General features: G+C 61.4%; 3 protein-coding genes across 7 annotated transcripts; all 3 read right to left on the reverse strand.

Moving 5' to 3' along the window:
* Positions 1 to 135: 135 nt before the first annotated feature.
* Positions 136 to 4,240, reverse strand: SIX5 (SIX homeobox 5). The gene is made up of 3 exons (XM_054588475.1): positions 3,441 to 4,240; positions 1,754 to 2,556; positions 136 to 1,460 (listed from the first exon to the last, which is right to left on the reverse strand). Exons 1-3 carry the CDS (start codon positions 4,238 to 4,240, stop codon positions 841 to 843), a joined length of 2,223 nt encoding a protein of 740 aa, XP_054444450.1. The 3' UTR covers positions 136 to 840.
* Positions 4,241 to 5,080: 840 nt separating this feature from the next.
* DMPK (DM1 protein kinase) lies at positions 5,081 to 15,590 on the reverse strand. 4 transcript variants are annotated; one of them, XM_054588625.1, is made up of 15 exons: positions 15,252 to 15,590; positions 12,896 to 12,987; positions 12,574 to 12,657; positions 12,391 to 12,486; positions 11,665 to 11,813; positions 11,266 to 11,359; positions 10,805 to 11,011; positions 10,474 to 10,722; positions 9,744 to 9,829; positions 8,184 to 8,295; positions 7,124 to 7,272; positions 6,937 to 7,034; positions 6,727 to 6,773; positions 6,354 to 6,439; positions 5,081 to 6,005 (listed from the first exon to the last, which is right to left on the reverse strand). In XM_054588625.1, the coding sequence occupies exons 1-15, from the start codon at positions 15,409 to 15,411 to the stop codon at positions 5,846 to 5,848; spliced, it is 1,869 nt and encodes a 622-aa protein (XP_054444600.1). In that variant the 5' UTR covers positions 15,412 to 15,590; the 3' UTR covers positions 5,081 to 5,845. The 4 variants fall into 4 exon arrangements, with proteins under 4 accessions (XP_054444600.1, XP_054444601.1, XP_054444598.1 ...); XM_054588626.1 differs by having other exon boundaries at positions 6,354 to 6,443; XM_054588623.1 differs by having other exon boundaries at positions 10,459 to 10,722.
* A 1,222-nt stretch (positions 15,591 to 16,812) lies between these two features.
* DMWD (DM1 locus, WD repeat containing) lies at positions 16,813 to 23,661 on the reverse strand. Of its 2 annotated transcripts, XM_054588627.1 has the most exons (5): positions 23,220 to 23,661; positions 21,875 to 22,057; positions 18,620 to 19,888; positions 17,674 to 17,748; positions 16,813 to 17,364 (listed from the first exon to the last, which is right to left on the reverse strand). In XM_054588627.1, exons 1-5 carry the CDS (start codon positions 23,652 to 23,654, stop codon positions 17,317 to 17,319), a joined length of 2,010 nt encoding a protein of 669 aa, XP_054444602.1. In that variant the 5' UTR covers positions 23,655 to 23,661; the 3' UTR covers positions 16,813 to 17,316. The 2 variants fall into 2 exon arrangements, with proteins under 2 accessions (XP_054444602.1, XP_054444603.1); XM_054588628.1 differs by lacking the exon at positions 17,674 to 17,748.
* Between the last annotated feature and the right edge of the window lie 399 nt (positions 23,662 to 24,060).

Genomic DNA, 24,060 nt, shown 5'->3' on the forward strand with positions numbered 1-24,060 from the left:
GCCCACCACGAACCTCACTTCCACTCCCGTTCTGCTCAGGGTGCAGCAACCAGAAAGCCAGAATCTCAAATTGGGGTTTGTGTGGTTGTTTTGATTTGGACAAGTTGTTTGGAAAATAACCCACACTCCTGGAGGTTTTAGTTGTCTGTTAACTTTATTTTAATTGAAATGGAGGTTTAACATGTCCTAGAAAAATAAAGATTTAGGATACAAACTAGACACAGGGGTTGAGGTTGTCCCACGGGGGAGGGCATCTTTGGTCTGGGGCTGGACGTGATGAGGAGGGCTGTAGTCCAGGGGGAGCAAAGGGGGACCCTCGCCCAGGCCTCCCCACATCTGCATTGTGTTTCGGCAGGGGTGGGGGTGGCTCTGTCAGTCCCTGGGCACAGGACCGCCTGCCCCGTCCTCCACCCTTGGATTCTAAGCAGTTCTGAGAACTCTAGATGTCAGTGGCGCTATTAATAGTGTTTTAGGGAGCGATAGGGAGAGGGCTCAAGGGATTTGGAAATCCAGCCATGTGGCAAGGTTTTCAGCTCACAGCTCGTACCAGGTCCGGGGGGCAGAGCTCCTGAGTCAGGACCCCCGGAGCTCCCCACATGCATGGGGGCAGAGCAGGGAGAGGGCTGTAACAGAGGCTTCCCATCCCCAGGGACTGTGCCCCGGACAGGGGTGGACCCCTGCCCAGCACATCCTGAGCTCGGAGAGGTTAAGCAGCTGGGGTTGGGGTGTAGTGTGTATGTGGAATCTTCAGATCAACGGCTGTTTCTGAAAGGTTCCCTACTCCTGGTTGTCCTGGATCTCGAGCACCACTGTCAGGGGAGGCGACGAGGCCTGGCAGGGTCACAGTTCCAAGGGCTCTTCCACAGGCACAGACTGTAGCTGGGTCAGGACCTTGGTCTCAGCTTCCAGCCCCTCCTCAACCTCACCCCCTGCCGTGGCCCCCAGGAGCAGCCCCTCAGGGTCAGGGTCTGGGAGCCTTAGTACAGTGTGGGGGGCCTGCGTCCCCAGCCCCTTCTCTGCTTCTAGCAGCCCCTCGGTGCCTGTGCTCAGTTCCAGTCCCGATGGCCAGATGGGCACGGCTGCGGGTGACAGCATGAGGCCCTCCGGTGGGGGCGCTGGGAAGCCGGCCAGGAGGCAGGAGGAGTCTGGGGAGAAGGGCAGGCTGGCAGCAATGGTGGCGGCAGGGGCAGGTGGTGGCTGTGGCAGCTGCTGCGAAGAAAGCGTGCCTAGAGCGTGGGCCTCTGGGAGAGCGGGGCTGGGGGCCACAGGGAGGGCTCCTTCAGGCACTGAGATGGCTGCGTCTGGCTTCAGGGGCAGGGCCAGGCTGGGGGCAGGCGGCAGAACCTGGGAAACCAGCATGCTGGTGGGGAAGGTGGCCGTGAGGATGATCTTGCCCTGCTGCACGGCCACACCTGTCACAATGGGGCTGCCAGACACAGGGTTGGCCAGGAGGAAGTTTCCTGTGGGGAGAGGAGACGCGAGGCACAGGGTTAGAGGGGGCAGCTGGCCGGGAGCAGAGGTGGCGATGATGCTGCTGGAGGGCGGGAAAGGAGATCAGCCGGAGGCAAACCGAGCCCCTTCAGAACCAGACCAGGTCTGGGTGGCTTGAGCCTCCGCACTACCTGGCACAGGGGGGTTCTGGGACATCCCAGGGATGAGCTATCCCCCCCCAACTCCCAAGCTCACCGACAGCACCCTCCATGCCTGAGAAAACCACCCCTCACCCAGGCCAGAGAGAGGCAGAAGCGGGTACCTGGGGCAGTGGCCGAAGGCAGCTGCAGGGCAGTCACGCCCACCCCGGAGTTTATCAGGTGCACGTTAGCAGGGCCCGCTGCAGCTGCCACCTTCACTGGGCTGCCTGGCCCAGCTGCCAACAGCTGAAGTGGCCCCACGGCCTGTGGCAGGGTTACCACCTGTGAGGTGGGCACCACCTGGGGCAGGTTCAACAGTGGGGAGGTGGGGCCCAGGCCTGCAGGGTACCCAGGGGGTGGGGAAAGCGGCACCACTTGTGGAGCAGCCACAGAAGGCACTGGTCCTGGGGGCAGAGGGAAGGTGGCAGCTGGCGGGGGGCCAGGCACCACTTGGGGCAGAGGCCCAGGCACCTCCTCTCCAGGTGGCCCTAAAGCAGCCACCTGGGTCCCCTTGGTTTCAGGGGCCTCAGGCTGAGCCTCCTCCAGTCGAACCTCCCCGGTCTGAGGGTCCAGGACCAAGGAGGTCTTGCCCTCGCTGGGGCCCGGAGGACTGGGCTGTGGTGGTGGGGCGCCCCCACCCCCTGTGAGCAGCAGGGGGCCCAGGCTGGAGGCTTCACCCAGGGCCAGGCTGTTGATGATGACGGGGCTCCCATTGAGGAGCACCGCTGGTGAGCTGCTGGCAGCCAGGAAGCTCCCGTTCACCAGGATGGAGGAAGAGGCAGGGCATGGTGCAGGAGGGGCGGCCCCAGCCAGGAATATGGAGCCCTGGGCCGGGGCCTCGGTGGCCACTGGAGCCACCCCCCTCTCCAGGTCCTCAGGACTGCGGCTGGACTCATCCTCAGTAGTGGGGTTCCCATCAGACTCACTGTCCAGAGAGAGAATTGTCAGTTGTGGCAGTGAATGCTGTGTTCCCCCACGGGCCAGTCAGGTTCCTGCACAGTTACAGAAGCCTTCCCACCTTAGGACCCCAGGGACAGATCCTCTGCAAGCCCTGCACTGACACCCCTGCATAAAAGCTAAAGCTGTCCAAATCGGGAAGGCGGAGGCCCTCCGCTCTGTGTCCCAGAAGCTGGGTATCCAGGTCCCCCTGAGCCTCCTGGGTCAGGCTGAAAGCAGCCCAGTGGCTTTGAAGATCGAGGAGGCAGCCCTGCTCAGCTCCCGGTGCCCTCCTCCCAGGGCGTCAGAGAAGGGAGTGAGAGGCCGGCGTGCAGGGTGGGAGGGGAAGGGCTTGGGTTACAGGGAAACCGGAGCTGGGGAAGGTTCACGTTTCACAACAAAGACAGACTACGGACCACGCTGTTTGGGCCCCGAGGGAGGGGGCAGGAAGGGGGGTGTGAGAAAGAGCCACAGTCCGGGAAGGGCTCGGCGGCGCAACGGACAGAAAGAAGCCCTGACGCCGGATGGGGTGGACAAAGGCCCCTCTCCCTTTCCCCGTGGTCCCTTTTTCTCTCTGCCCCCCTACTGCAGTCGAGCCACCCACACGGATGGGATCTGGGATGGAGCCCTGAGTGAAGCAGAGGGAAGAGATCTCCCAGCCTCCGTGAGAGGAGCAGCGCTGTCGGGAAGAGGGCCCGGGGCGTGTGCCCGTTGCATCCATACTATTGCCCGCGCTCGCTGAGCGCCACAGAGTGTGAGCGGGAGGCATCTGAAGAGTTCGCGCTGGCTCCAGCAGCGGGCATGCGGGACAGGGGGGCTGGTGGGTAGCACGTTCCCGGGAAAGCGGGGCCTGCGCTGCCTGGGTCCCCTCACCTCTTGCAGGGTGCGCCGCCACCGCCCCCGGTCCGGTCGCGCTGCCGCCGGTTCTTGAACCAGTTGCTGACCTGCGTGAGCGAGAGGCCTGTGAGCGTGGCCAGGCGGCGCTTCTCGTCCGGCGTGGGGTAGCGGTTGCCGCGATAGCAGGCCTTGAGCGCGGCGCGGGAGCGCTCCTTGAAGCAGTAGACGGTCTCCTCTCCGTCCCAGATGGTCTTGGGCAGCGGGAACTTCTTGCGCAGACGGTACTTGTCCACTGCGCCCAGCGCGCGGCCGCGGGCCCGCTCGGCCTCGTGGTAGCGCGCGCGCAGGTAGAGGTCCTGCAGGAAGGCGTGGTGGGCGGCGGGGAACGGGCGGCTCTCGAGCAGCCGGTAGAGCTCGGCGTACTCGCCCCGCTGGAAGGCCACCAAGGCCCGAGCGCGCAGCACAGGGTCGCTGCCACGTAGGCGCTCGGCCGGGGGCAGTGCGCCCAGGAAGCGGCTCAAGCGGCCGGCGTGGCCCGCCTGGAGCAGCGCCTCACAGACGCACGCCACCTGCTCGGGCGAGAAGCGGAGGCCCGTGGGCGGCTCGGCAGCGGCCTCGAGGGGCGACCCGGGGACGCCCGGGGACACCGGGCCCTCCGCTCCCGCCGCCGCTTCGCCCGCCCCGGCCCCGGCCGCCGCCGCCGCCTCACCCTCGGCCGCCTGCAAAGTCTGCAGGAGCTGGCGCGCTTCCTCCTCCTCCTCTTCGGTCGCCGCCGCCGCCACCGCCTCCCCCCCAGCCGCCGGCCCCGCGCTCGGCTCCGCAGGCAAGGTAGCCATGTTTTGCAACTTTGGGAAGTTCCTCCCTCCTTCTCCTCCTCCCTCGGGCTTTCCCCAGCCCACTCCCCCGCCCGTCCCCCGTCTCAGCCCCCCCGTTCGCGCTTCCCGATCTTCTCCCCCTAACGATTCTGCGTCTCTCTCTCAATGCCAGGCCCAGCGCCCCAGTAGGGTCTCTCTCCCAGTGTCTGTGTGTGCCCGTTCCCCTCCCCGTCTGTCTGTGATTCTCCCTTTGTTTTCCCTCCGCCTCAGGCCGCTCTTTTTGCCTCCCCCCGCGTGTGCCTCTGGCTCAGGGCCTCAGTTTCCCCATCGGGACAACGGAGAAGGTAACGGGCCGTCCGGGAGGGCTAAGGGCGCGAAGCCACCTCCGCCCCAAGACTGAGCTTCTGCACGCCTCCGTCTCCAGGGTCCTCTGAAGGCCCCCCCCCATCTCTGCCTCCGCTCCGCCCCTCGGAATTCCCGGCTCCACAGGGGGGCGGGTCTGGCACAGAGAAGGGGCGGGCAGAGAGGCTAGAAAGTTTGCTGTAACTTTTCTGGAGCGTAGTCCCTGGAACGGATGCGCGTGGCCCGCGCAGGCGCAGTAATAGGAGGATGGACGCGCGCGCGGCCGGCCCAGCCCCCTTCTTCCCGGCGATCCGGTGGCACAGCTGGGCCACAGCTGGACAACAGGCGGTGTCTCCGGGGTTGCCCGTTCGTTTCCTCCTATTGGCCGGATACTGAGGCCACGCCCCGAGCCCCACCTACACCCCTGATTCGTCCGCTTCGGGTAGCTCCTCGCTATGCCATTGGCTGCCTCCACTCGCTTTCTGGTTGGCCCACTGAACAACCTCTTTCCCGCAACGTAAACCTCAGACACTCAGCTTTGGACAGACAAGAGGGCCTTTTATTCGCGAGGGTCGGGGGTGGGGGTCTTAGGTGGGGAGAGACAATAAATATCGAGGAAGGTCAGGGTTTCAGTGCATCCAAAACGTGGAGTAGGGTGCTGGGGTCCTGGAACCTTCAGCGGGTCGGAAGGCAGGTCAATAAATACCCAAACCGCTGAGGCGGGCGGAGCCGGCTGTGGCTCCGAGAGCAGCGCGCACGTGAGGAGGGCGCGGGAGGCCCCGAAAAAGCGGGGCTGGCAAAAGCGAACAGTTCCCGAGAGAGCTGTGGGGCTTGCACAACACGTTCTGCTCTTTCAGAGAACGTTGCGGGGAGAGCAAGGCCTCATGCACAAGGATTTGTGACTTCTGAGCTGATGTGGATTAGGGTGCGTGGAGGGTGAAAAACGGATGACTGATCTCTGACCCTGTTGCCTTCTCAAGATCTCATTTTGCCCATCCACATCGTGGCCTCAGCCAGGCCGGAGGAAGTGGTCCGCGATTACCCCCAACAGCAGCAGCACCACTCCTGGTTACAAGCCTCCCTTTAGCTCCGCGCTCCGGCCTCGGTCCCGGCTCCTCCCTCCTCAGCCGCCAGGGGGCGGGCCCGGATCACAAGGCTGGAGCTGGGGCAGAGACCCACACTTGGAGTGGGTGTGAACAAACCAGAGGCAGTGGGAGTGGCTTCTGGGCCGTGCCCGGTCACCCAACCCTAGAGGGGAGTCCGAGTGCAGGACAGGTTGGGATTTTAAAGTTCAGGGGGCGAAGGCGGCTCCTGGGCGGCACCAGATCGGAGCGAGACATCCTGCGCAGGCCACCAACCTAGTGCAGCCCAGGGCGGTGGTACCAACCAGAGCAGCGGCGAACAGGAACAGGGAACGCGCCTCCGATAGGCCAGGCCTAGGGACCTGAGGGTGAGAGGCCGGGATCAACACCAAGGACGCGTGGCTCTGATTGGCTGCTGGGATTCGCCCCGCCTGCGCTTGTGGGTGGGCCCACATTCCTTCCTGCACCCGCCCTGCCCACCCCAACCCCCACCCCCACTACTCCAGCAGCTGTGGTTGGTCAGCTCGCAAGCCTTTAATCTTGTCCGAACTCGTCATTGGCAACTTTATAGCGGTCTGTGTTGATCAGCTGCCAGAGCACCCTCTCCCTGCGGCGGCCCAGCCCCACAGAGGCGCAGCTAAGCATGGAGTGAGTGGAGCGAGGCAGGGGCGCGGCGGCGGCAGCGCGTGAGTGTGAGCAGCCGGACGTACCCTGGCAGGGAGCAGCAGGTGGCGGCGGTGCATGGGGCCTGGCCCCACCAGTGGGCACGGGCCCAGAGCCACGGCCGGGGGGCCATCTAGCTGGAGAGAGAAGGGACAGGTGACCCAATCGGAGCCCAACCACCTCGGCTGGGCGAGAGATAGAGGGGAGCCAAGGTCGGGGAGGGAATCGAGGGAGCTCCCGGGCGGGATTTGGTGAGAGGCCTGAGTCATGGGAGATTTAGTGGATGTGGGGCTGAATGGAAGGTTCTGTTGCTTAGAACCCCAAAGAGATAGGGTAAGCCCTAAATTTGGACAGGAAGACAGGGACAGGGTCTGCAGAGGGGGCAGCAGGCTTGACGCAGGGGGAAAAGAGGGGTCTTACATGGGAAGGTGGATCCGTGGCCCGGGGACTGGGGACCCCTGTGACAGCTGGAAGGAGAAGAGAGAGGCGTAGGGCGCGTGGAGTGTCGGAGGAGGGCGGTGGCGCGGTGTGCCCCAGCCTGGGCCCCTCGCCCTCCCCCAGGCGTCCACACACGCTGGCGGGCCCACTTCCCCTGGTGCCCTCGGGAAAGGGGGCAAGTGAGGGACTCACCTGCTGCTCCCTCCCCCTGCAGCCCCTCCATCCGCTCTTGCAGCTGCTGGATGTGTGCCTCTAGGTCTCGGTTCCTGTCCTCGGCCTCACGGAGTTGACTGAGGGGAGGTAAGGACCATGAGCACTTCGGGATCTCGGGAGGGGCTGCTCAAGGTAGTGTGACAGGCCCCTGTGTCCCGACCCCGACCTGGCGAAGTTCTGATTGGCCTTGCGGATGGCCTCCAGCTCCCGGCTCAGGCTCTGCCGGGTAAGCATCTCCTCCTCCAGGGCTTCCTGGAGCTCCTGCAAAGTCACCTCGGCCTCTGCTGGGATGGCCGCCGGAACTGCCACTTCAGCCTGCATACAGGGACTGGGCTTAGGGTTGCATGTAGCTCTTGGAGCACTCAAGACTTGGGCACGGGTTCCAGGCCTGGGTTCCTCTCTTGTCCTCCCTCTACTTCCACATCCCTAGATCTTTCTGGAACCCCCACAGCTCCTGCAATGATCCAAGCACCCTCCTTCCCTAATCCAGCTCCCACCCTGGTCTCCAGCTTTTAATGGGCTCCATTTCCATACACCTTCTTACAGGACCCAAAGGGTTGGTCCTAAAGCACTAACTCAACTTGCCCACGTAGCAATGTTGCTCAGAATCGCTCCAGCTCCTCAGCGCCCTCAGGAGCAGGCCTGCTGCACCCAAAGGCCGGTTTCATTTATTTCAGCTGGCCTCTGCAGCACCCTCCCTTCACCCTTCGCCCCCTTCTCCAGGGAGAGTACAGCCTCAGTATTCTCCTTTTCACAGGTCAAGAACAAACCAGCTGGGTCCCTGGTGGGGTAGCTCAGTTGGCTAGAGCATCATCCTGATTTGCAAAGTTGTGGGTTTGATCCCCAGTCAGGGCATGTACAAGGCTCAACCAGTGAATGCATAAATAAGTGGAACAACAAATCAGTGTTTCTCTCTCTCAAATCAATGAACAAAATTAAAAAAAAAAAAAAAAGTGCAGCTGGTTCTCACCTCAGGATCTTTGCCCTGGAGATTTTCTCTGCTACCCAGGGGGCACCTTTCTTGCCATGGGTGGTCCTCCTCCTCCTGCAGAGCTTCTCCTCCCCCGCACACACACTCAGTGCCCTCTGCTCCTCTCTGATTGAAGTGACGTCTGTTTTCTGTCTCTTTCTGTGAGTAGCTCCCAGAGAGCTTAGTGCTCCATGGCGCGCACTACCCTGGGAGTGTTTGCCTTTTCTCTGACTGACCCTTTCCTCCAAGAACTCACCGTTTCCTCCGACGGGGGCACCATGGGCTCCGGGCTGGGCACTTGCACAGGTGGCTCAGGCAATGGCTCGGCCTCCAGTTCCATGGGGGTGGAGCCCTGGACCTCCTCATCCCTGAGGAGAGGGAGAGGCCCAGGGGAGAGAGCCAGGACTCCCTAGCTTGTGGGCATGGGGCAGCCAGGTCCGGAGTCCCCATGGTTTGAGGAGGGGGAGGTGACAGAGTGAAGGGAACCAACTGCTGGGTTGGTGTGACAGGTCTTCCTCTTGGAAGGGAAAAGGCCTGCTCCTTGCATGGCCTCAGGCCCCTGGGAGCTACCCTCTGCACCTTCTGCAGGAACTTGGGGTGCGACACCCATGTCCTATGGTCCACTCATCTCCTCCCTCTCCGTGTGACCTTTGCAGACCAGTCTCCTTACAGCCTCAGGACAGTGATGGGGACCCAGGGAGGGGAACATGGCGCAGCTCTGGCCACCTCCAAAAATAAGTCTGGGTATGAATCCCAAGACTGTGACTCTAGACATTAGCCACTGGGAGGGGGACACACCCTCTCTATAAATATGAAATGGCAATAAAAGTGGATGTCCCACCCTGACTGCTAAGACTTAGTTGAGTGTCGTCCCACAAAGCGAAAGGTCACTGGTTCAATTCCCAGTCAGGGCACATGCCGGGGTTGCAGGCCAGGTCCCCACTTGGGGACGTGCAAGAGGCAATAAATCTGTGTTCCTCTCATGCATCAATGTTTCTCTCCCTTTTTCCCCCTCCCTTCCCCTCTCTCTAAAAATAAATCAATAAAATCTTTAAAAAGAAAGTGGATGTTTCTCCCAATCCAGCAATCACCTTATGGAACTCTGTCTCAAGGATCTAACAATCCTGGACATGCACCTACACCAACCTGTGGCTGAGTCCTGACCCGCTTGGTAAGGAGAATGTACCCAGCAGGTCAGGATCAGGTTGTAGTTCATTCATGATAAGAAGTGGTGTTTGCACTACATTGTCCGCTAACAACATAGTACAGCATGTTCTCAGTGCCATTAAATACGTGTGTGTATGCATGAGCCCGGGACCATTGCTGATGATGGGCTTCCTTTTTCTTATCCTTATTTTATAATTTACTAGTGCCAAGCAATGTATAATTAGTAGAATTAATGTTTTTAAAAGGCTTTACAGTTATGTGAGTAATTCAATGAGTTTTTGTTGTTTTAAAATTGATTTTAAAATCCTCAAAACATTTTGCTTTCTAATATTCTGAGGTCCCATGACTCTGTACGAGAAATCTAAAAGTGGAAGGTTGGAAGATTCTGGAAGGCCGAGTCTGTGGCTCTGAGGCTTTACAATTGAATCTAAAATTTCATAGTACTATGGTCTGAGGCTGTAAGGTCCTGTAACTCTGGGTTCCTAAGAGTCTTTGCTCCCAAGACAATAAGGTTCTAAGACTGATCCTGCAATTCTGCTGGTGCTGATGGGCCAGGAGGCCGTAACCCTGAGCGGCCCGGGGCCTCCGGACGCCACCCCCCGCCCCGGCCCCGGCCTGCTCCACACAAGCCACACAGAGCAGCTCTTACCTGAGGGCCATGCAGGAGTAGGAGTAGCCCACGAAAGGCAGGTGGACCCCCAGCGGCACGCCCTCCCGCACATCTGACAACGTCTCCTGCACAAGAGAACCAGATGGGAGGTGCCCACCGGTTGTCATGGCTGGACCCTCACCGCCTCCCAGTCTTGGCTTAAATGCCCCTGCAACCCACCCTTACTGAGGGCCTCATCATTTCATACGCCCTGCTGTTTTTCTTAGGGCACTCGCGACAGTATCGCTATATACTTCAGGCTGGAAGTGGATGAGGAACCGTGGCTGACGCGGCCCGTGTGGGTCCCCGGCATGGCCCCGCACAGGGGCACCCAGGCTGAGTGAGCACCCCAGGACAGCTTGCGTACCAGTTGCAAGAGAGATGCCTGAGGGAGGGAGATTTCTCTCTGGTGCTTTCCTGCCTTCCACCTCTCATCCTTCCAGGTCTCAGCTCAGGTGGTGCCCTCCTCCAAGAGGCCCCCCAGGAAGCCCTGCCCCCTTCAGCCCCTCATCTCAGCCCTGATCTCTCCAGGGTATCATTGTCTCAGGACATGTCTGGGTCACGCGCTGGACTCTGAGTGTATATCACTGCTGGCTTCCCTGCCCTGTCTCAGAGCAGTCGTTCAGGGGATGGAACGATTTCAGGAGCCCAGGAGGTGCACACTGTTCCTAACCCGAACTTTATGGAGCAGGGAGCAGGGGTCGCAGGTACCTACCCCGCCCCCGCTCACCATGGCAGTGAGCCCGTCTTCCACCACATCGAAGTTGCACGTGTCAGTGGCACCCTCAAAATCCGGAGTAAAGGGAGGCACGCTGTCTCGAAGACTATCCCAATCAAGCCCAAAGAAAAAAGGATGTTTCTGGAAGTCGCCTGCTCCATTCCGGCCCAGCCGTGTCTCCGGGGGGCACAGCAGTCGCTGGATGAGGTCCCGAGCCTCCTCAGGGACTCCTGAGTCAGCCAGCGGTATAGTCAGGTGCTCCTGTTCAATGGGAGAGAAAAAGCAGGGATGTCAACCTGGGAGCAGGTGCTGCTGGATCAGGGGCTCCAGGTGCCCTGCTCACCTTGTAGTGCACGATCTTGCCATAGGTCTCGGCCGTGGAGTCGGCGTAGAATGGCGTCTGCCCGTAGAACATTTCGTAGGCAAACACGCCCAGTGCCCACCAGTCACACTCGGGCCCGTAGCTGCCCGTCCCCGGCCCGCCGCCCACGGCCTGCAAGATCTCTGGGGACAAGTAGTCGGGGGTGCCCACAGCCACCAGCGACCGCACCTGGGCCAACAGAACCAGAGTTGGGCTCAGCGTCTTTGGAGCTAAACCCCAGCTCTTAGCTCCTCCTCCTGCCTCTTCTAACCCAAAGCCAGGCCCAGTCCTGGGCCACCTCCTTCCCCCTCCAAAGCTAGTCCTGCCTCCATCCTAGCTCTGTCCCCAAGCTTCAGCCGGGACCCCCCACTCCGCACCTGACCCCACCCCTCACTGGAGGCGAGGGGCAGGTGAACCGCTCACTGCACACGCCTGCTGCTCACCGTTCCATCAGCCCGCAACTTGAGGCAGGAGCCAAAGTCGGCCAAGCGGATGTGCCCGCAGCGATCCAGAAGGATGTTGTCTGGTTTGATATCCCTGCACAGCAGGAAGAAGGGAGGCCCCCTCTCACCATCTCAGCCGGGCCTCACCCTCTTAGTGACGGGCCCTGCCATTCCTGAGCCTCCAGGCCTTGCCCTCAGGCCTCCTCTTCGAGTTCCACCCCTCTAAGGATTCCGCAGTTCTGGACCCAACTCCTGTTTCCAATGGACCCTAAACAGCCAAGTCCCTCTCCAGACCTCCGCGGCCTTGCCTCTCGGATCCAACGGTAGTGGTATCCTTCTGGGTTATCCCTCCCCACGCCCCACCCTCAGACCCCGCCCCTGAGCCCCTGCAGCGCCCACCTGTGCACATAGCCCAGTCGGTGCACCGAATCTATGGCCATGACAATCTCGGCCAGGTAGAAGCGCGCCATCTCGGCTGGGATCCGCTCCCCAAACTTGCTCAGCAGCGTCAGCAGGTCCCCGCCCACGTAGTACTCCATGACCAGGTACTGGGAGGGGGCGTGTCGTGGGGCTTGGTAACCGCCCTAGGTGCCTATCACTAGTAGCCCGGGACAAAGACTCCCAGAGAGGCCCCATTCCTGGGCAGGGATCCCCCAGAGGCAGCCCCAAGGGGGCCGCGGAGATCTTACAGGCCAAATCAGAGACCCCCCTCCCCGACAAAAAAAAACCCCTGAATTCTTCCAGATGTCAATACGCAGAGATTCATACTCCCCTGAGAGAAGAAGAGAACTTAAGAGACCTAATGCCCAAAGTGTAGAGTCCCCCAGGGACCCCCTGCCCAGTGGCTCCCACACAGACTCTACAGAGCTCTTCCAGTCCAGGTAAGACTCCCGCAACGCGGCAGCTTTATAGAGCCCCCGCCGCCCGCCCCCGAGTCAGCCCGGGAAAAGAACGGTCAGGAACGTCTGCCATGCTGGGAAAGGAAGCCCGTTCCTGCCACACACAGACGCCCGCAGGCATTTCCAGGCAGCTCCCCTACCCCAGGACCTCCCCCTGGCCCCGCCTCGTTAATTGATATCCTTGGGGTGGAGGTCCCACTCTCTAGTCCCCCGGCCTCGGGCTCACCAGGTAGTTCTCATCCTGGAAGGCGAAGTGCAGCTGCGTGATCCAGCGCCGGTCCCCGTTCACCAACACATCCCTCTCTTCGCGGAAGCACGACACCTGCGGGGCACCCCGAGGAGCTGAAGCGGTTGAGGGAGTTTGGGGGGAGGATCCTCAGTGCCCTGCACACCCAGCCACGGGCCTCACCTCGCCTCTCTTCAGCATATCCCACTTATTCATTATCTTCATGGCGTACACCTGGCCCGTCTGCTTCATCTTCACCACCGCTACCTGAAGGTCGAAACAGGGCGGGCGGGGGGAGGTTGGCAAAGAACACCCGGGATCGCTCAGACCGGCTCCCCAAGCCCCGTCCACTTACTATGCCACGCCCATTGACCTTAAGCCCCGCCCCCGCCCCGTTGGTTTTAGGTTCTAAACTCATTCATCAATTTCTAAGGTCCCGCCCCACCTCCTGCGTCCCGCCCAAAGCACAAAAAGTCAAGGTTCCCGGCTGTAGCTCAGGGCTTACCTCGCTGAACGCCCCGCGTCCGATCACCTTCAGAATCTCGAAGTCATCCCTCTGCAGCCGGGCCTCTTTAAGCCTCGCCGCGATGGGGTCCACTGTGGGGAAAGGGGGCGGTGAAAACCGAGGGTCACTGGGACTGCCCGTGGCGACGAGGAGGAAGCCCCACCCCCTGTCCTTCAGTCTTCCTCGCGCTGCCCTTCGTTCTCTCCTCTCGGTCTCCTCCTCCCTACCTCTGTCCCTCACTCTCAATCGCCCCTTCTCTTTGCCCCTCCCCTTAGGCTCCCAAGGGCTTCCCCACATAAGCACTGTGTGTGGTTTGGGGGATGCAAACCTGCCCTCCTACAGAGAAAGGTAGGATGCCTGGGAACCCCTCTTTGGGACAAGGTATTGCGCCAGACAGCTCTTGCAGGAGCAGGATGGAGGAGGCCCCGAAGACGAGGGAGAACAGGCCCAGTTCTAGTACTCCCTGGGCTTCAGGCCCCACCCCCACTCGGGGTGATGGCAGACGGGCCGAACACGTAGCTTCATCCAGGGCCGCTAGGTTAAGAGGCAGGTGGCTCTTGGACCACACTGGGGAACACCGAATTTGGGGGCGGGGCTGGAAGAAGGAATTGAAGAGGGGGCAAGGCCAGAGTGGACCGGTGTCCGGGGCCCCAGGGCTCCTTGCCTGGTTCACAAGCGTTCGCTCAGTCCGCGCACCTCCAGGAGGAGCACTCTGTTATCTATGATCCCTTACTCACAGACCGGGGCTCAAGGCTCAGGCAGGTGAAGTCGTTTGCCCTACGTCCTACCGCTAGGGGTGTTAAACGGGGCAGTTTGGGAGTCGGGGACTGGGCTGGGGAGGGGGCAGAAGACTCAGGGACATGGGAGAGTAGGTGCTAGATCCCCCTGGGGTGGAAGCCACCAGGGACCTCAGGGCAGGGTGGAGAAAGGGATGGGGAAGAGCAGGAATGAGAGGAGATACATTGAGTCATGGAGGGGAGAGGGGGGCCCCCATGGGGTTCCGAGAGAGTGGGCCGACAGGGAAGAAGCAGCCAGGGCCCAGGATGGGGGAGGGAGGAGAGAGCCAAGACATTGAGCCCTTTTAAGGCATCGGGAACCCAGGCCCCCCCTCCCCCGCCCAGGCTGACAGGGGAGGGGCCCACAGGATGCTGCTCCAGCCACAAAAGGAGTGCTCCTCACGGGAGGGCCCGACCCCTGCCCCCACCCCAGGCCTCAGTTTACCCTGCAGGCCAAACTTCATCTTCTGCAAAAGTGAGGCTGAGAGAGTTGCTGAGGGCTGGGGGGATGTGGGGAGGTTCTTCCAGAGACCAAGGGTCCCGGCCCTTGGCCTCCACCTTCCCATCTGCAAAGTGGGAGGCAGAGGGAGCAGGGCCTGGGTCCCAAAGAGACAGATGCTAGGAAAGAGGAAACCTCCGAGGGACAGAGAAAGCCTCGGGATTAAGAGCAAGCTGCTGAGGGACAGACCACTGGAGGGACAGGATGGCAGAGTGTCTCAGAGACAGAAACCTGAGTGAGCCTGAGTCGTGGGCCAGGAGAGGGTGGGGACAACCAAGGCAGGAGGCTGCGGCTGCGGCTGCGGCACCTCCCCTCTGGGGGACGGGACCTGTTTCTGGGGAAGACCTGGCAAGAAGGGGCTTTGTGGGGAACGGAGGGCTGGAGGTCATGAAGGAGAATTGGGGATCTGGGGAGCTGGGGCGGCGGTCAGGGTTCCCCCAGGCAGACTAAAAGGGACAAAATGGATGGGGGGGACTCCTGCACCAGGGGTTAGAGGGGGTCCTGGGTGACACCTGTCTGCAGAGCTCGTTGTCCCCCAGGGCCTGCCTGAGTCACCGAGCCCTCCCAGCGCCTGGGCACCTGTTGGGGCAGCTGGAGAGGCTGGCGCCTAACACCTGCCCGCCGGCCACACCCCTGGCAGCTGCCCCCCCGCCCCGCCCCATGCCTTACGCTAGCGCCTGTGCTCTGGGAAGCCGGGGCGGGGGCGCCGCAGGCCCGTGTTGGTGTGTGCGGGCCGTCTAGGGCATAGGGCTCCCAGCCTGTCCCTAGGCCTAGACTCGGGGAGGGAGGTGCAGGGGGACCGTGGGAGGCTGTCCCCAGCCCAGCCAGCCTCGGCTCTCCCAAGTCATGGGTCTGAGTCATGGCTGCCCTGACCTCTGCTGACCCTACTGTGCCCAGGCAGAGTGACACCAGGGCAGGGACATGTCACCCGGGACCCAGGTCTAAGCGCTGGGCCCTTGAATGGGAAGCTCTCCTCATGCCCATCCTGCCCCGCGCGTCACCCCTGTGCCCAACTCCACTTCTCGCCTCGGCCCTGCTCCCACCCCCCAATCTAGGGGAGCCCATGCAGGCCGGCACTCACCCCACTGCAAGAAGTCGGCCACATACTTGTCCTGGGCCAGGTCGGAGGCACCCAGTTCCTGGTGGACGCCCAGGAGAAGGTCGAGCAGGGGCTCCAGCCCCAGGAAGCCGGGGTCCAGCACCAGTTGCTGGAGCCGCCTCAGCCGCACCTCGGCTGACATGGCGGGCAGGCAGCACCATGGCCCCCTCCCCGGGCCGGGGGCTTGGGGTCCTCCGCTCACGGGGCTGGGCAGCCCCTGTCCAGGCCCCGAGGCCCTGGCTGCATGTCGGCCTGTCCCTGGCTGTCCCCTGGGCCTCTCTGGCCACTTCTCTCTGCTGGCTGCAAAGGCCTCCTCCCTTTCTCCCCACCCCTTGGCCGGCCCCCTCCTGCCTCCCAGCCTTAACCCCTCACAAGCCAGGCCCCCCCACGACGTTTCAGTGTGAAATTAGGGGGGGTAGAGGATCTCAACCTTTCAACGCCCCCTCCCCACTAAGAGGCGGAGCACAGAGGAGCGGCAGGTGTGACAGAGGCGGAAGATGAGCCCTCCCATTCCCCAAAGGGGGCCAGTTGAGGTCCGGGGTGACCTGGTAACACGCCTCCCAAGCCTGGAGTAGGGGGGAGGAGAAGGGGGTGAGGCCTGGCAAGGGGAACAGGAGGCCAGGGCAGCTTTGCGGGTGACTCAGCCTGGATTCAGACTTTGGGACAGTTTAAATTTAGCCCTCAGGCCCTCTGCTTTACATTGATTTTTTTTTCCCCTTGGCAGGAGGTGGGGAAGGGGTGGTGAGAGATTTAGGAAGGGAGGCCCTCAGGAGCCAAGACCAGGGGTGACCCACTGGCCAAAGCTTGGGGGAGGCAAAGGAGCCCCAAAATAGCTCCCTGGCCCCTGGCACACAGCCACATTCCTGCCCAGGCCAGGATTAGAAACAGAAACATTTCGGGGGGTGGAGGGTGGAGCAGGAGGGCCAGCCAGGAGGGATTTCATTGTCCTTTCCCGGCTGGACAGCCCTCCCGGAGGGGGCCGTGGTCGCGGGCTGGCCGGGAAGCCACGCCAGCCCCGGGGCAGCAGGAGGCCAGGACCCGAGCTCCAGGCCGCTCCCTCTGGGCCTCTGGGGCTGCCGGGGGACCCCCGTTTGGGAAGACTGTGTAATAGTTGGACTTGGACAGTGGCATTTTCAAATAATTCTGCAAACTCCCACTGAGGAGTCTGCAGAGGGGACCCTGGTGGCTCTCCTCCATCAGGGTTTGCGGGGCTGATGCCCTCAGCTCCTCCCACCCTATTGAAAGCGGGTGGGCCGAACAGGGCCAGGCTCCTCCCATGCTAAAGTGGGCCAATGTGGGCCCACTCGAATCTTCTTTTGAGTGTACTTTTCTGAGCTCTGAGGGCCCTTCTTCTGCCTCTGTAACTTGTTTCCTGAGCCCATGCAGCCCAGCGGGCTCACTTCTACTACCTCTGTGACTTTCTAAAGAAACTCTTACTAAAAAAATAAGACAGCGGGTTGACGTAGCCACAGTGAAAGCACACACACCCTCCACGCCTCCCAGGAAGGAACAGAGACGCTGTGAAAACAGGGAACTTTAGTATAAATAAGAGGTGCTGGGACAGGGAGGGCCCTGAGGGGCTTCCATAACTTAACACTTTTCAAAAGCACAAACAACAGCAAAGGGGGTGGGGACCGGGATTAGGGGTTGGGGACAGGCAGGTGGCCCCCGCCCTGCCCACAGACCCAAGGGCACACTGCAGAGCTGGGGCTCTTGTGGGTGGGGAGCTCCTCCCCACCCCAACCTCTCCCCACCCAGTGACCAGTCACATGCTGGGGACAGGGGTGAGGCTAACACTGATGTTTCAGCAGAAGGGGACATTGTACTTGGCAGTGGGTGGGGACAAGGCTGAGGCCGCATGGGCCACTACAAGCCCCCAGGGGCTGGGCCAGTCTGGGCGGACCCTCTGTCCCCCAAATTTGTGCAGGGCGGGGGACTGGAGCAGTCCATCCGTCATGGTTAGTCTTGTTAATACATTGATCCGTGAGGTCAGCGGCAGGGTTATGGCTAGGAGGTGGGGCAGGTGGGGGACCCGACGTCCATGGCTTCACACCACTGTGCCACTCGGGGAGTTGCCTGGTTGGGAGGAGATGCCCTGGGGAAGACGAGAGGGGAGACATGAGGAGTTAGTGACCACCTGGGGCTCCCCCCACCCTGGCCTTGCCCTTCAGCCCACCCCAGACCCCACCCCCACCCCCACCGACTGCTGCTCTAGCTTCTGGAACTTACACCTTGGCTAGCTTCCCTGTGCCGGCAGGCAGCACTTTTACACAATAAAGTTCTCAGGTGATATTGAGCAGAGGGGATGGGGTAGGGGTGGAGGTGCGAAGGGGAAGGGAAAATTAGGGTCTCCCCGAGGGGGGCCCAAAGATTCTGGGGGTAAAGAACTCAGGGACAGTCCTACCTCTACCACTGACTTGCTGGGTGACCTGGGCCAACTTCCTTCCCCTGTCTGGGCCTCGGTCTCCTCGTCTGTGAACTAGGGGAGATAGAGAGGTCTCTTTCAGGACTCTCCAGACTCCCCAAATCCCAATGCTCCACCTATGGGGCTCTGAGACTGTGCTCTAAGTTCTAGGGGTAGAGGATGCTATGATCCCCAAACCTGCCTTTTGCAGAACCAAGCCACGGCCCTCAGACTGGATGTCCTGGGCATCCAAGCCCAGACCCTGAGGAGCTGAGACAGGAGCCCACAGCTCCAAAGGTACAAGGAGCCAGGCCTGTGCTCCACCGAGGTGGGGTCTTCCTGAACCCCAGGAGGCAGGTGCACCAACCCTCTACCACCCATCTTCAAGCCTCCCTGTCCTAAGAGGTGACAGAGGTCTGAGGGGCAGGGACTTGCCCAAAGTCACACAGGGAGAAGTGCAGGGCTGGGTACTGGGCCTGGGATTCCGGTCTGTGCCCCAGCCCTGGGCTCCTATCCCAACAGTCTAGGCCTGGGCCCAGGGCCCAGTCTGACCCATAGAACTTGACCCACAATATCCAAAAAGCCTCACCATTTAAAAAATAGTATTTTCCTTAGAAACAGACATCTGGCTTCAAGTGGCAAGTCATGAGCAGAGAGGATGTTCTGTCCGTGAAGACCTCTCTGTGCTAGGCCACGGCCTGCCCTTCTGAGAGCTAGCCATGGTCCCCGCCACTCCCAGCTCTCTTACCAGACCCCCCCTCTGCTGATCGTGGCCAAGGGTTCTTGAGCCTGTCACTCTACGACCTGAGAGGGCTTGCCCTGAGACACCAAGATCTCCCAGTTTCCCCTCAGCCCGTGGGGCCAGAGGTCGTCACACCCCTCTCCCAACACCCGCCTCTTCCCGCATCCTGGGCCCCGGACAGGCTGGCCGGCGTGGCCAACTCACCGCCTTGCCGGGCCGGGCCCAGGTGCAGATGAGGCCCTCCTGGCAGGCGGTGATGATACAGTCCTCCAGGAAGAGGAGGACCGTCAGCCGCTCCTGGGCGATCTTCTTGCACACCAGGGGCTCAAGCAGGGGCACCTCGTGGATGCGCGGGCACAATGCTGTGCCCAGCACTTTGGCTGGGTCCAGCCGACTGCGGGGAACAGGACCACTGGGCTTGTCCCCGCCGCCCCCGCTCCCGCTGCCCCCCCGGCTGATGTTGCCCAGGCTGTGGTAGCGCTTGTGCTCCTTCTCCGCCCCCCTGTCCCGCCGCTCCTGCAGCGTGAGTGTGGCAAAGCGGCCGATGCTGAATGGCGTGCCCGGCTCCGTTGCCGCACCGGGGCCACCTGCCTTGCCACTGCCGGCCGGGTGTGGGAGGCTATTGGAGCGGGACAGCGAGCGGGGCAGGGGCCCAGGGCCCGGCTCACCACCCCGAGAGCTGCTGGTGGCAGGTGGCGTGGTGCCAGGCGTGCCAGGGAGCGTGCGGGTGCGGGCCAGGGGCGGGTGTGGGTAAAGCACGTCTTCGGTGAGGTCCCACAGGCAGAACTGCGTGTCCTGGCCGGCTGAGCCGAAGCGGTAGGTGATGGAGCCGGCCTTGGGCATCGGGGAGAGAGGCGCTCCCCCATTCGAGCCTGGGCCGGCTGCCTCGGGGTCCTCTTCCTCCTCGACACTCCGTTCCCCGTCACCACTGGCTGCTGTCGTCTCCTCGGCCCTTGTGGTATAGGGGTCGAAGGCCACAGCGTTGACCCAGGACTTGTGGCCATGGCCGCGGGCCACGACGCGGCCCTCAGTGAAGGACCACACGGTGACCAGGTCATCTTCACCACCCGTCACAACGTAGCGCCCATCAGGGCTCCAGCACACGCAGAGCAGGCCCCCAAAGTAGCTCTTCATGAGCCCCCGCAGGAGCATGGAGTCGAAGTGGAAGACGCGCAGGCAGCCGTCCTGGCTGACACAGGCCAGGTGCCGGCCGTCGGGTGAGAAGGCAAACTCGTTGAGGGGCCCCTCGCCCACCGCCCACTTGGCCAGCGGGTTGCGGGGCGCCTTGCTCTTGGCAGCATAGACGGCGAAGCCCTCGCCCTGCTTCAGCAGGCTGTACTGGGGGGGCGCTGAGGCGCACGGGTGGCTGACGTTGTACAGGTACAGGTGGCCGCTAGCATGTGATGCCAGGAACAGGCTCTCGGACTCGGGCAGCCACTTCAGGTATGTCACCTTGGTCTTGTCAATCAGCCGCTGCCAGGGGAGATGATGCGGTTGGAGGAAGGCAATTACCCGACAGCCTCCGAGGGGAGGAGCCCCCCCCCACCCCCAGGTTGCGTAGAAGGGCTGCTTGGGAGGCAGCCTCAGGGGCCCCATGAAGGCTTGATGTCCCATCTTTGGCAAGGGAGCCGTCCTGCCTTCCAGAGAACTGTCCTCCATCCGTCTAATGCCCCCCCCCTCCTCTTTACCACGTCAGACTAAGGTGACAAACTGATTCACAGGATGTCAGCTTCCCCAAGGAAGGGGCCTTTATCTCTCTGGTTCACTGTTCCAGCCCCAGGGCACAGGGATGTGCACACAGGAGTCACCGCCTGGTGTTTCCTGGACAAGGGAATGACCGCCCCGCCTGCAGCTCCTCTTTGCTCCTTTTCTCTACAACGCATGTCCAGCTCTTCAATAACACGCAGAGCCTCACCTCTGCTCAACCCTCACCGATCACCACAACCACCCTGGTCCCAGCCGCCATCGACGCTGCAGTGGCCTAGCCGGTCACCCAGCCCCCGCTGCCCACGTCCACTCTCTGCACTGCCGCCGGGCAGCTGCTGCTGAAACACTCTCAGCCCCTGGCGCCCTCCCGCTCTGAACACCAGGGCAGCCTTCCTCAGCCTGGGCTCCAGAGAGAACTGAGCCCTAACGCCCTCAGGCATCCACTGATCGGAATGGATCGACTTCTTTTCTAGGTATCTAAGTTGCTTCTCATTCTTGGGAGAACTGAAAAAATAAGCAAATCAAACCATTTCTGTGCTCTATGGCTCAGATGAACCCCAGGGGACGGAGGCGCTAGAAGCCCAAGTCTTGTCCACGGCCTTGCAGCCCCTACGTCACCTGGCCCCTCAACTGACTTCTCAGGACTCACGTACCACCCTCGCACTTCATAATGGCTCTGGCCAGGTCCTGCCTCAGGGCCTCTGTCCTAGCTGTTCCCTCGACTCAGAATGTCCTTCCCCAGATAACTCTTCTCGCCTCCTTCATGTCTTTATTTCAACGTCACCTCCTGGCGAGGCCCTTCCTGACCACGCTACTTACGCCTCACCGAGCAGTCCCCATGCCCCTTCCCCGCCGGGTTTTTCTCCCCCGCACTCAGCGCCCCCCGACATACACCATAGCTCACGTCCCCGATAACTGTCTGCCTCCCTAGCTAGATGGAAGCTCCACAAAGGCGGGCCCCTCTGTCAGTTTTGTTCACTGAGATGAAACATCGCCAATGCTGAGAACATGCCTGGCACAAGATGAACACTCAACAAATATTCTGTGAACGGGCCAGCTAGTGCACTTTTACTCCACTCCCTGTTGCGCTCACTCCCTCCTGCCATTCATGCACCTGCGCAGGCGGAACAGAGGAAAGTACGTATAGGACACGAGCGGCCCCTGCCTATGGACAAGGCCGCTCGCTGGCTCTTCCTCTTGTGCCAAGTCTGCCCAGGACTGAGCAATCTCCACGCAGGACTTTACAACAGTCCGATGAGGTAGAGATGGAAATCATTAGCAGAGGAGGAAAACTGAGGCTCAAGGAACTGTCAGCTTCCCAAAGCCACATGGAGAGTAAATGTGGTGCAGCAAGGATTTGAATCCAAGCCCACGGGGCCCAGAATTTGAAGACCAAGGACTCTCTGCATCAAAGAAGTTTGAACCAGTGACTAGCCTCAGTTCTCTAATCTGCAAAATGGGCTTCTTGATCCCTAAACCATTGAATTATGAAAACTCCAGGAGTAATGCGTTCAACAGATGGCTTAACAAAGCATAGGCCCCGGGCACGGTAGGTACAGGTGTCATTATTAGCTGCTATCATACTAGCTGCCGTCTGTCACCTGTCCCACATAGCTGTCAGTCCACCTCTCATCCTGCCCCTCTCAGGACAAGAGGCGCGGCTCCCGGGGGGCTGCAGTCTAACGGCAAACGCTGTGTGGGTGAGGGTGGGTGAGAGGAAAGGGAAGCGGTCCCCTGGGGGCCCACAATCACCTCTTCATTGAATAGCTTGCTGGTGTCCTTCTTGATAAGATCCAGGTACTGCACCTGGCCGGCTGAGAACCCCACCAGCAGGGAGATGGTCTCCGTGGCAGCAGTGAACTGGTTGAAGTCATGGCAGGTGGGCTGGGTGCCCTTATAGATGCGCTTGTCAATTGGCTTGTTGAGGTCAATGGACTTAAGTGGTGGGAGAGAAGGAGTTAATGGCTTCTACAACTGAGGAAGGAAGAGGGTGTTGAGGTTGGGGAAACCACCAAGAGGAAGCAGGGTTAAACTCTTGAGGGAAGTGGGTTGGTAGATGGGTAAGTGGGGAGGGAGGGGGCAACCACAGACAGGAAGAGGGAACCAAATCTCAGACAGAGGAGAGAGAAAAAGCAGACAGGAAGGATGCCCCCGCCCCGGGAATAAGACCACAGCGCCTCCTCAAAGCTGGACTCCTCCCAACTTCAGGGACACCCTTACCCACAGTACCAGGGTTCAGGGTCCCCATAGTCCCTGAGCTCTGACTCCTTTCCAGCACTGCCCCACAACCTAAGCCAACTTCCCTGGGTCTTAGCACCCCAATATTCCAAGCCGCTCAAAACTCAGGGTCACCCAAAACCCCAGGCCTCTAAAGCCCAAGCAGCTCTCAGGAGCCCCTTCAATTTGGCATCCCTAACTCTCAGGACCCCCATCATAGTTCAGGGACCCATGGAACCTCATAGTTCCCCACGTTTAGGTACCTTCATCCCCTCTGGGCTCTCAGGATCCCATCACTTCTGGGGACCACGATAAATTACAGGGATCTCATGCCCTCTGGTGCCTATAGCACTTAGAGACACCCGTCCCACCTGAGGATCTCTGGGCTGTCATCACCTCCAGATCTCCCATAAACTCAGATTCTCATTTCCTTCAGAACCCTAATTTTTCTCTGGGATCCCTATTACCTCTAGGCCCCCATCACTTCCACAATCCGGACCTGTGGCTGCTCAAGTCTCAAGACCTCTCCTAACACCTCAAGACTGCAATACCTCTGGGTTCTGCATCATCTCAGGATTCCCCATCATCTGCAGAATGCTTGCCACCCGTAACCCTGGAGGATCCACATCGTCTTGGATTCGCCATCATCTCCAGAATACTCACCATCCCACAACCCCCAGGGCACCCACATGACCCCAAGGTTTCCCATCACCTTTTAAAATTCTGCATTACCTCCAACAACCCTTTACCCCTGGGATGTCCCTCATATGTAGGATGCCTATCTAAGGCCTTAGATCATTTCGGGCCTCCTACCACTTCAGGATCAGCTAGAGACCCCCACCCCTCGGCACCCAGGCCGCTCGCGATGCAAGCCGCTCACCCGCTGGCTCCCGCGGCGGCAGCAGCCAGGATAGAAATAGAGCTCGCGGCCCAAGTTGAAGCAGACGCGATCTCCTCCGGCCCCTAGACCCGCGGGCGTGGCGGGCGGCTCCCCGGCTCCGCCGTTGTCCGGCTCCCCGAGGCGCACCAGGCTGAGGCGCACGGCGGGCAGCGCGGGCCCGGGCCCGGGGCCTGCGGGTGGCGGAGACGACGCGGTGCCCGCGGAACCGGAGGCGGAGGCAGAACCGGGCGGGGGCTGCGGCGGCTGGGGCGGTGCCGGGGTCTGGGCGGAAGCCGGACCCGACCTGCGAGCGGCCCCGTCTCCTGGGAGCAGCTTGTAGAAGCCCTCTCGGGTGCGGAACTGCGACTTGATCTCCGCGCAGTCCCCCATGGAGGTGCCGGGGCCCGAGCCGCCCTCCGCGCCGCCCGCCGCCATGTTGGGCGCCCCCCCGGGCCCCGCCACTGCCCTACCGCCGCCCGCCGCCCGCCGCCCGGACCCCGCCGGAAGCCGCGGTCCCGCGCCGGAAGAGGTGGGGTCGTCACCCGGGCGACGTCCGTTCGATTGGCAACAGGGTCGGGAGGCGGGACGAGCCCCGGCCGTCGCTCGGGTAACGGTTCTGGGCTGTGGGCGGGGCGATAAGGTGGGCGCGGCCTTCGGGCCTGAGACCGTTGTGTGGTTGGCTGCGGGGGCGGGGCCCGCAGGGGAAAGAGGCGTGGTTTTTTAAAAAGCGCTAATTCCTAGCAACGGCGCCCTGGGAACCGTTTGCCTAGCAACAGAGAAACCCTCAAGAGACCGCCTCTTTGCTATCCTGTCCTCCCCGTGACCTCACAGGTGATCCCAG

This window comes from Pteronotus mesoamericanus, unplaced genomic scaffold, assembly GCF_021234165.1.
Source record: "Pteronotus mesoamericanus isolate MK-2021 breed Mesoamerican mustached bat unplaced genomic scaffold, CSHL_Meso_final scaffold_137, whole genome shotgun sequence".
Taxonomy (NCBI): domain Eukaryota; kingdom Metazoa; phylum Chordata; class Mammalia; order Chiroptera; family Mormoopidae; genus Pteronotus; species Pteronotus mesoamericanus.

Coding starts and splice junctions, on each gene's coding strand:
- SIX5 (XM_054588475.1), bottom strand. CDS start 4,240: ATGGCTACCTTGCCTGCGGAGCCGAGCGCGGGGCCGGCGGCTGGGGGG. Junction 2,557..3,440: donor GGCGGCGCACCCTGCAAGAG/GTGAGGGGACCC, acceptor CTCTCTGGACAG/TGAGTCTGATGGGAACCCCA. Junction 1,461..1,753: donor GCCTTCGGCCACTGCCCCAG/GTACCCGCTTCT, acceptor CTCTCCCCACAG/GAAACTTCCTCCTGGCCAAC.
- DMPK (XM_054588623.1), bottom strand. CDS start 15,411: ATGTCAGCCGAGGTGCGGCTGAGGCGGCTCCAGCAACTGGTGCTGGAC. Junction 12,487..12,573: donor ATATGCTGAAGAGAGGCGAG/GTGAGGCCCGTG, acceptor GGTGCCCCGCAG/GTGTCGTGCTTCCGCGAAGA. Junction 6,440..6,726: donor CCACGGATCCACCTTCCCAT/GTAAGACCCCTC, acceptor CTCTCCAGCTAG/ATGGCCCCCCGGCCGTGGCT.
- DMWD (XM_054588627.1), bottom strand. CDS start 23,654: ATGGCGGCGGGCGGCGCGGAGGGCGGCTCGGGCCCCGGCACCTCCATG. Junction 22,058..23,219: donor GCCGCCGCGGGAGCCAGCGG/GTGAGCGGCTTG, acceptor CCACCACTTAAG/TCCATTGACCTCAACAAGCC. Junction 17,749..18,619: donor GGGCCCGGCCCGGCAAGGCG/GTGAGTTGGCCA, acceptor TATCTCCCCTAG/TTCACAGACGAGGAGACCGA.